The 11,103-nt window shown below is 37.5% G+C and overlaps 1 protein-coding gene across 8 annotated transcripts in view; it reads right to left on the bottom strand.

Annotated features, from left to right (window-relative positions):
• NRXN3 (neurexin 3) overlaps window positions 1-11,103 on the bottom strand; it is an 896,531-nt gene that overhangs the window by 515,275 nt on the left and 370,153 nt on the right. For all 8 annotated transcript variants that reach the window (XM_031553628.1, XM_019615790.1, XM_031553624.1 and 5 more), the window contains 3 exons: window positions 9,054-9,435; window positions 7,547-7,737; window positions 6,536-6,709 (listed from right to left, as the gene is read on the bottom strand). In XM_031553628.1, coding sequence (XP_031409488.1) covers window positions 6,536-6,709; window positions 7,547-7,737; window positions 9,054-9,435 — 747 coding nt within the window. The remainder of the gene's footprint in view (window positions 1-6,535; window positions 6,710-7,546; window positions 7,738-9,053; window positions 9,436-11,103) is intronic.

The raw sequence follows: 11,103 nt of genomic DNA, 5'->3' as shown, positions 1-11,103 counted from the left end.
TTTTCCTGTTCTATGGAGTCATAGAGAACTAAACTATGTAAAAAAATAAACAGGCAACATTCTGAAGCAAAGATAATTGCTATCTATCAACTCCTGGAATATAGAACAGGAAAATTTTAAATGGAAAATTGCATCGAATGCATTAGATCAGAACAGCAACATTGCCACATCTTCAAAATAAGCATGCTGAATAGAAAAGGAAGTTAAAAAAGTAAAAGTTTTGTCATGATGAAAAAACTATGTATTTTCTCTCACAACAAAACCTTAGAATAAACCTGTGGCTTAGCTGCAAAATTTCATAATGATTAAGCCTGATACCATAACAGATGCCATCTGCAGCTTCAGGCCTGTTGAACAGAGGGAGTGCATAAAGCCCATCTTCCCCTTATACCTAAATCAATTTATTCATTTTCTATTGAAAAGAAGGAACATTTTAAGCTTCCACAACATTCAGGAACAAATTAATTAGCTATAGTGTAGTCCCTAGATAAGCTGGAAAGTCTATTTTCATTGTCAAGTTTAAAGGGCTAGAATGTCAACACCCTAGAAAATATATCTCTGGTAGCTATAGGATCAAAACACTATAAATTTCTAACAAGCAGATTTCCTCCCTTACTTCTAAGGATCTAGGGCATTTGGATGTAATAGTACTGTTAATCCTTCCTTCATTATGTATCTCCTGAGAGTTAGCCTTCAAACTGGTTTTCTGTCAGCACCTCATCTTTTCTGTGATTAAAGTAGTATGTTCTCAACTGCTGTCTGGCCTCTCTGAGAGATTCTGCTGTTTTCCTCCCAGTTTTCCCCCCTTTTCTACTGAAGTTATTCTCTGTCCCTTTAATTTCACTAGCATTGCCTTGGTATTTTAACACTATCCACATAGACTTTAGCATTTTGGCAGCCTCTAACATCACTGATTTCTCCCTTTTAACTTGGCAGATAATAAAAATATATCAGTAAAAATTTCATGCATAGATGAACATCATGAAAGAGCCTTAGTTTCCAATTTTTTATAAAGAAAACATCTAGTAGAAAGTTGTAAGAAAGACCTAGAAGAAGCGTTAAAAAGGGCACGTATAAAAGTACTTGCTAATCAGACATGATCACTTCAGCCAGTACTCATGTTTGATCAGTTACGGCTTGTAAAATGACATTAACTAATAAGGGAATATGTAGTTAGTAGATTTTGTAACTTAAGTTCCATACAGATATCTCCATGGGATTTGCTGTTATCTGGGGATTTTCCATTTGTTTGTTTCAGTTAGTTTTTATTCTTCCACATTCTAAGTTACAAAACTAAAGTTTCATGGTCTATTCTCACTCCTAAGAACCAATAGTAAAGTTGTCTCTTCTATTTCGTGCAACTCTGATATCTTCTGTACCTGTATATAGAACTGCTTTTTGCCTGAATAACCATCAACCATTTCAGGAAATCAAACTGTGCTCTTACACATGTTCACAAAGATTGATACAGTCAAACCTCTCAGGTCAACAAAAAACATCCTCATGTCCTTCTTCAACTCATATGTCACCTTCAGAGGTACTAATTGCCTTTCTCCTCCAGTCTCAGAGGCATGACTGTATCCAGTAAAAAGGCACCAAATGTTACATAAAAGCATCTTTCAGTCCAAACCAGTAATGGGGAAGAAGAACCTTCTCTACCTTGCAGGTCAGCTTTGGTCAACTCAACTTTGTTAGCAAAAACAAAAACAAACAAACAGAAAAAGCAAAAACAATAAACAACAGGTTAGTATAAAGATAGATAAACCAGGTTGCCATCACTTTAAATAAATAAATAAAAGTAATTAGTATAACGCCATCACAACCAATGCGCATAATCAATACATGCAGGAAGGACAACATAAGCAACAAGGACACCAAGGGACATAGCTACCTTTACTCATCACCACTTTAACAAAAGCAAAAAACAAGCAACAAATAAAACCACATGAGAGGGAGGAAATGCATTTAATTCACACACAGGGACACACAGTTTACACAGTAGCAAAAAGAAATACCACATTTTTAACACCAATTCTTCTGCATCTACTTATACTTCGAGATGTTGCTTCATTTGAGAAATACCTGGAATCCATTTATGTATAAAAATCTACTTGACTTTCAGAAGACTAGTCAGGAATATTTTTGTTTTGTTTCTACATCCAAACTCAAGAACTGAATATAAATTTGCTGTCTGTCATAAGAGCACAGATTGTCTTGGCTCTTTGGACAAAGTGGATTCGCTGCCAGCAAACCGTAGGGGATTGATAATTCTGGAAGAAGATAACCTTTGTTTAGCCCCAGAACTGAACTTAACAGCATATGAAAAGTGACAGTAAAAAAATAAAAATAAAAATCCAACAACAAAAAAGCTTTCCTCTCACAAGCTGTTTTACGCTCACAAATTTCAACATGCTTTTAAAAAAAGCCTGCATCATCAGGTAAACAGACAGCTCCTTGGGCTTTAAATCCATTCAATCTTTGGCAATCTCTTCAGAGCAATCAACAGATATAACAGCAGTGCAAGCTCATTTCTTCCTATAGGCAAACATGATCTTGTTATCAATGGTAAAATCATAGCAAAAGAGAACAATGAAGCTAACAAGACTTACTGGAGATCAAATATAAGCTTGCTGTAAATTGCAGAGTATAAAAAAAGCAAAGTAGAACAAAATAATACCACTGATAGTCTTCTATTGGGCACAGATTTTTTTTAATTTTTATTTTTCTGCAAATGGAGAGTCCATTTTATGAGAAAGTCATGTAGATTTTTGGTTTCTACTACCGTGATTCTAAGTTTTCTTTTTCAGCATGGAAAAAGTATGAGGACAAAGATGAGAGTATGGGCAGCAAATCCTAAACCCCTGCCAATGAAGGTTACACATTTTTATCATACATCACAATGAGAACAACAAAAAACCCCAATACTGATCTCTTATGGTTCAAAAGATGGATATTTAAGAAGTATATAAGAACAGGGTGATACAAAGGGGTGAGTATAAAGTTCTAATATTAATTACTGATACTGAAGAGAGATTGGTAGCTCTCACTTTTATTTTCTCGTTTTACATTAAAAACCTTAATAAACTTCAACTGGCATGCACAGATGCAAATTTTGTGCTTCATATGAAGTTTAACAACTTTGAACTGGGAAGAATTTCTCCCATTTCTCTATACATCTTTCTAGACACATATTCTAAGAGAGTAATTTGTGTGTAACAAACAAGCACATTTCCCACCTGCCCACTTCCTCATCTTCGTAGCTGAGCAAGAACAAAACTTATGTTTGTTCCCTAATTCCAGTAACAAAGTAACAATGGAATACAAATACATAAAGAATAGGAGAACTGTCAAACTATCATGGAGTAAACAAATGTTCCTCTCCTCAATGGAGGAACTCCGATTCTACAAAGAAAAGTGAAGTATCATCAGATTGAAAGTTTCACTACTGAGTAGACGACGAGTAAAATCCTTTTTGACATTATCTTGCTGTGAGATTTTAAGCATGAGATTAGATTTCCTTTTTTTCCACACACTGCTTGTTACGCAAAATGTGTTTCTGATTATCCAGCCTGTGTCATTCATGCTTCTCACACACCAGTGAATTCAAAAGGTTAACTATAATATTTTAAGGAAAATAGCACAAGATTTTTATTTTACTGTAGGATTTGGAAGATAATTAAATAAGGACAAAAGTCCCAAAACATCTGGAGCAAAATCACCATCTGGTTAAGGAATAATAAATCTTCTTTGTGAGAAGCTGTTTTCAGTGGAACAGGTGAGGAAAGGAAGAAGCCGCATTTCTAAAACACAAAGGAGACTGCTTTGTAAAAAAAAAAAAATGTTCTTTAATCACTGTCATTAAGTGTGTTTGGCTCTATTTTGTGGGGAGAAAGAGGGACATGATATAATTTAGAATTTCAGATAGCTCTAGAGCCTGTGGTAAGCAGCACAGTGATATACAAATAAAGGAAAGGAAAACATAGCAGAACAAAAGGAAAATGAGCATAGAGAAAAGGAAAACCACCCCAACTGCAAGAGGTACCCACTAACAGAGTAACATTCACTCTTTTGTGGAGTTTCAGACATCTACTTAACTTCTATCAGGAACAGTGATGAAAAAACACTAAGTCTCTTAGTATTGACATTTGTGGATGGAATAAATTCAAATTCAACCATTCACTTACTACTAAGAGCAGGAAATGAGACACTCAGCAAATGAACATGATTTTAGAAATCTAGATTCAAGGAAGAGATGACCTCAAGTTTGAACTGATTTACTTTCTGGGAAGGCAATAAGATCATCTGGAATAACTTCATCTGCCAACTCTAGCCTACACTCCACAGTGCAGAAATCTTTTATCTCAAGCTCTCCAGCACCACCCATAGTGCATGTCTGACACAAATGGAAATTGTTAGAACAAGCACATGGTGAGATGAAGATATAAAGAATGCTACAATTCAAAAATCAAATGAAACAGTCATCTGGTAACATTTTTGTTATTATTACTTTAGCAAATCCTAAACGCGTTGGCAAAAAGTCTTCCTTTCCAGCACTTCCCCTGGTACTGAACATGGACAATTCAGGAAAAAAAGCAAGGGTGTTAAATTGCAAGAGTAAGTTATAGCAGAATGAAGGCCATTATTCACCTTCTTATCTACTTTTTAAGTTTATAGCTGCCTCCAACTTGAACCTTGTTCAAGTGCTTCATAAGAGAAGGGAAACACTCCTGACATTTATGAGAATGAAACAATCTCCACCTCCAGGCAACTATTCTGCAGGTACTAGATAGGTATGCAGACAGAATACGTGCCACCTTACATGACCATGTGCTGACATTAAGTAGCCTTGGATAATAGGAGACTAAAGAACTGTATTGTGTACAAGAAGGAGGAAATCCAATAGCTCTTACAACTGTGTCGAGTCATCTGGGAAAGCATCAACATTACGTTCTGGAGGCGCACACAGAACAACAGATTCATCTAATGAGAAGTCCTCGAAGGAGAAAGACTACTGGCTATACAGCCAACCAATTAAGCTAGTTTTAAATAGAAGAATTACCAGAAATCACTAATGTTAAAGAGGAGCTTTTAGTGCACTGAAGGTAATCGGAAAAGACATTTTCAAAAACCCCAAATGGATTTTTTTTCCTTGAACCTCGGAAATAACACCACAGCAAAGATACATTTCTTCTTTTAGCAATGTAGCTCACCTACAAATGGGCAAAGCCACAAGTTCTGTTATACTAAGCTCACTTCCACAAGGAACAGTGTGGTTAACACTTAAAAGCAGCAGAAAGGCAGAGAAAAGAACAGCACAAAGCAGTGAAGAATTTACCAATACCGTGAAATTGGAGTTGACATTGAAAGGGCTCTTTTAACAGGACATAAAATTCTCACAAACTAGAGTATTACTGTGGGAGTGTGGCAACAGGGCCAAAGTGCAGGAGTTTCCAGCCAACCGGAAGGCACATAAACAATTAAGAGATTGGCTTTAATTGCAATGCCAATTTGGTTTTTCTTGGCCTCTGAAAGATGGCTCTAAGATGGCATTTTGAGTCCTAGGAATTCCTATTGACAAGTGTCAATATATCAATATGATGTAACCTGAAATCTTGACATGGTTCATTTAGTAAAGTCCTGTCTGTGAAGACCAGTTAGAAAAACATCTTGAACATGTAAACTATAAATCTCTCCTGATAAAATCTATTTTCCTCTAGTGATTACTAACCGACAGGTGTTCAGTGGAGCTAGACACAATCATGACTTCCATTTAGCCCAACCAGCAGAACCCTGAACTTTTTTATGCCAAGTATCCCATATACTATGGGAATTGATAATAAGCATGTGATTGCTGATGATGTCAATATTCTTTTTAAAAAATGGGAACTAAACAAGAACAGTAAATTATTCAAATAAGTTTCAAGAAACAACTGCTCTTTACAAGCTTCAAGAAGTCACAGCACATTTGTTTTCATTTAAAAAAAAATTTCCAGGTGGTAGGACAATGTTGGGGAATAGCCTCAAAAGCTTTTATTGAAAACCCACTTCTTCAACAAGGAAATTCTGTTATGGTATGATCTTCACCCTTCAATTACTAACACTCCTTTCTATTTTCCCTGTCTCTACTTGGTCCTCAAAATCCTTATTTATGCAAGTGTCAAAAAAAAAATAAAAAATAAAAAAAGGGCTTTCTCAAGCACTAGTGAATTACAGGCTTGAGTTTTCTTTCATAGTATTAAAACATTAATAAATAGCTCTAAGAATAGCACAAGAGTAGTCCAACTCAGTACTACCCCTTCCATTACTGGAAAGGTACCACTTCATAAGGTACTAATAATCAAGAGAAAAGTTGCTGATGAGGAGACTTATAGTCTCCCCATGGAAACACAAATGTGTGGAAACACAAATGGATTGCAGCAAAGGATTTCTTGAAGAAAGCAAACTAACGAAATAGACAATGAAGTAGACAAATAGATGCACAGTAGCCAGCAAAGAAGAGTACATGAGAGGGGAACAACTCTGAAATCAGTCATACCTTCACATCCACGTTCAATCTGCCCACTGCGGTGCAGAGCGTCATTTATTAGATCAGGAAGACGCCCATTCAAGTCCACAGATGCTAGACAGCCCTGAAATCCATCACGTGAGGCCACTAGCTTTGGGAGGTTGCTGTACATGCCTTGAGCTAGACCAGCAATGTAGAGATCACCTGCAGAAGAAAAGGGTAAACACACAAGAAGAAAGTTACGTAACTTGGCTTTCTCCCACTCCCAAAATTAGTGAGCCAAACATCTGCTTAGGAAAGGTTAAAAGAAAAGTAGGATATTGTAAGGGTCCAGAAGTCATTTCTGGCTATTTAATATGCATACGTGCTGTCTGACCGGTGTCCTTGATCTACATCCAACTATAACCAAATCTTAACCTAACCTAAAGCAACATTTACTACTCACTCTTGAAGCCCTCACACAACTCTGTATTTTATGTCATTTTTATGTAAGACTGAAGTAATTATGAATGCATTTCCCTTGTATAGCCCTAACTTCAACCAGATGAATTGCGTATAACCTGCTCACTGTCTTTGCTCGTGTGCTTTCCCATCAACACTAGCAATCCATATACTCAACCCTGGGTTTCCAACAGTTTTAAACAAATTTTGCACACATCCCACCCTCCCCACCAATCATCAGTGCATCCTGTTTGATTGTCTATCACCTGTCAGTGCAAGATATATGCTGTGCACAGTGGTACTTTGCTAGAATTTCCACTGTTCCTAACAAACAGAAACTTAATTGCACTTAATCTAGGGAATAACCTCATATTGACCATCAATTTCCAAGGAAAAAGAAACATCAAAAATCATCCACGATGAACTATTTATTCTGGTATGGAAACTGCCAAACAGAGAAAGAGAAAAATGAACTTGAAAGCCAAAAATCTGAAAATTCCAGATTTTCTGTTCTGAAACCCATAACGTTTTCAAGCTTACAGGTTAAGCCCTGCTGAAATAAAGAGAGGGGTGGGGAAATGTCATTCTTGTAGAATTTACCTTTAAGATCCAGATTTTTGGCTCCATTGATAACCTGAGTGACCATCTTTGTGTCCACCTTTAGACTGTGTGTGTTACTGTTATCTCTGGTGATGACAACATTGTGCCACTGGTTGTCATTAAGAGGACGGTCACTGTTGCCTTTAATAACATTGGGTCCATTCCCAAGGTCAAACACATAGTGTATATAGCTGTAAACATAACAAGAACCAGTTAAAATTAAACAACTCCAGCATTGATAAGATGATAACATACACAAGTCACGAAATAAAGTGTCTCTGGATTGGAAAGATCTAGTTAGCCAAAATTGAAGCCCCTGATTCAGAAAGGTGAGTTCTTTCTTTTCCACCATGTGTAAGGGTTCACATTTTGAGAGATTTCATTTGAAGTAATCAGATTGTAATAATAAAGTATTCGTTCTTTTTTTTTTTTTTTTAAACCAAATTTCTTTCAGACCCACTAAAACTTCTGACTGTGCTTGTAATTATTTTTAAAAATTGGTAAGACCAATTGATGTAGTGGAGAGCAATGCTAGACATACTTATTTAGGGCACATATTCCCCAGATTCTGAGTTTTGAGTAACCCTCTTAAAAAGTTAATTGGGAAACTCACTTAAAATATTGCACTAAAATTCACATGAGATCCTATGCTTATTCAAGCAGCTGGAAAACAATTATCAAGTCTTTTTGGAAAAATATAAACTAACAAAGTTTGAAGTCGTGAGACTGTTACCCTGAATTGTTTATACAGTTCAAACACTGAAATCCACCTGAGGATAAATATTCTTTTCTGAAAATCAAGACAATAAAATTCAAACCTCAACAGAGCTCATGACTTTTTTTAATTGATTTACTATTAGTCAATGTCCCACTTACAGAAACTCATGAAAAGTTAAAAAATAAAATGGACTGAACCTTAGTTATATTAAAATAAACAGGACTAGTTAAGAATGTTTCTGGAATTCATGTTTACAGTGTCTAGATGAGTACAAGACAAACATTTACTCAACTGATAAATGCACTTTTTTCCTTTTTAAAGCTATCGTCCTTGACAAAAGAATAGAGCTCAAGAGCAAGCTCAATTCACTCTTCTTGAGCATCACTAGAAGGAACACAAATTTGGCAGCCCACAAGATCTGTTTACCTTCCATGGAGGTGGCAGAAATGCAACAGGTCAGTTACAGGGAAGGAGAGAAAAAAACAAAAGGAACAAATTCAGAGCCCTTGGCATATTTTCCGCAAGATTAACAAGAAAAAAATCTAGGCATAATCAAATCTGAAGGACTTCAAACTTTGTTTTTCACATACTGTAAATATATCTTTCCCTAAGTCACAGGGAGAAATCAACGGTAAAAATCAGGAATCCTAAGTTATAGTGTTTACATCCAAGTGCTTTGTCATACAACTCAGAAAACAGAGAAATGTGAGATTGATTTTTTTATGCAAGACTTTAAATTTTATCTATAAAATGAAACCCTGGTAGAAAAAAAGCAGAATGTTCACGTACCCCTTGACTAGCTCAACTGCAATGAAGTCATTACCATCACCACTGTTAAAAAGTATGAAACCGTCAGCTGAAGTGGTCTTGAACTGAAAGAAGAGGTGCATGGATGTATAAGCCTGCAAGGTGGCCAGACTCAGGTAGCTGCTCTTAGTCTTGAATGTCACAGGGTCAGCTATAATGTTGCGGAGACCAAAGCGTGCCTTCAGCTCACAGTAGTCAATATCACCATTCTTGCACAGGTCAATGTAGAGCATCCCATTGAACATGAGGCTCTGAAGGTGACCAATAAAGCTAGAAGGGATGACAGAAATGTAACGTTTCTCCGTCATGATCCCTGTCTCGATGTTATGGAACTCCAAGCGGGTGTGATCACCAACCATTGTGCCTGAAAATACAGAAAGAAAGAACAGGCAGAAAGCCTAGGCATCAGTAATAGGTTTTATGGAGTCCCTTGCCTCCCCAGTTTTCAGACTTACAGCATTACTAAATTAATTCCACACAAAAAAAGAAATGACAGTCTTGGTGAAGTAGCTTGAGTACACTGGTTGTGAAAACCCAGACAAAGAAATTAAGACAGGACTAAAGGGTCAAAAAAAGTCACAAAATCATAGAATGGTTTGGATTGGAAAGGACCTTCAAGATCATCTTCAAGTTCCAATCCCCCTGCTATAGGAGCACTAGACCAGCCTGCCCAAAGCCCCAGCCAGCCTGGCTTTGAATGCTCCATGGAGGGGACATCTATAATCTCTCTTTTTCCAGTGTCTGATAACCCTCACATATAAATAATTTCTTCCTAATATCTAGTCTTAAATCTACCCTCTTCCCGTGTAAAGTCATTTCTCCTCATTCCGTCACTATATGCCCTTATACAAAGTCCTTCCCCAGCTTTCCTTGCAGGCCCCCATTACGTACTGAAAGGTACCCAAGAGTCCCCAAAGAGCTCTCTCTTCTCCAGGCTGAAGTTTCCCAATTTTTTCAGCCTGTCCACATAGGGAAGGTGCTCCAGCCCTCTGATCTAGCATCCTTTTCACACAGTCCTTGGTCCTTTAACATACAACAACAGGAACCATTTACCTCATCAACATTTATTCATGTTTAATTGTTTTCTCCATACTCAACATACATCCATTATTCAAACTCTGCTACAAATATGCAGTTATTGTTTCCATGAGATTTTCTAGACTACTGTTCTGGATTTTCATGATCAGCTGTTGGCAGGCAGCAGGGCCAGGTCTGCAGGGATACTGCTGTGAAGAGAGGCCAGAGCCATGCTGGCCCACAGATGGCCACTGCCAGTTAGTTCCAAAAAGCTCCCCCCCCACCCCCTACAATCCCCCAGGACTCAGATGCGCCCCTCAGCTATGCTGGTAGCACCTCAAAGAAAAGATGCATAAGAAAGAGGAAAATGCTGCATGCAAGTGAGGAAGAAGGAAAGAAAAGTGCAAGAATGCCCTGCAAACACTGAGGTCCAGGAAGGAGGAGGGGGGATGAGGCACAGCAGGCACCAGAGCAGCGATTCTCCCATAGCTCATGGAGGGCCACTACATAGCAGATATTTACACTACAGCCCAGAGTTGATCCCACACCACACCAGGCAGACATGCCATGGAAGAATCGTGACCTGTGGAGGACACACACTGAGGCAGGTTTTCCTGACAGATAGTGGAGATGACCCATGCTTAAGCAGTTCAGATGCAACTTCAATTTTCAATTTTATACACTCTACGTTGAGGAATAGAGAGGTAAACATAGAAATATGAGTTTGGATCTCAATACACATTTTGCATCCAGTTTAGTGGAAAGTATGACTACTTAACTGCTCTCATTTGAGGCTCAGTACTTCTAGAGAAAACAGCCAAGATCCTAAATGAGTCCCCCAACCTCCCCAACAAGAAAAAAAAAAGATCAGTACAATTAGAGACTATATGTGAAGTATCTGAGTTCAAGCCACTTTCTGCAGCTTTTCATAGCAACTCTAAGGCAGAGAAGTCGGTTCTTCTGGGCAATATTTGGATGCCTTATTAGAAGTATCTTAGAAGTATCTCTTTTTTTT

This window comes from Meleagris gallopavo, chromosome 5, assembly GCF_000146605.3.
Source record: "Meleagris gallopavo isolate NT-WF06-2002-E0010 breed Aviagen turkey brand Nicholas breeding stock chromosome 5, Turkey_5.1, whole genome shotgun sequence".
Classification (NCBI taxonomy): domain Eukaryota; kingdom Metazoa; phylum Chordata; class Aves; order Galliformes; family Phasianidae; genus Meleagris; species Meleagris gallopavo.
Note: the sequence above shows the minus strand (reverse complement) of the source record. Positions and strands in the feature narration are given on the sequence as shown.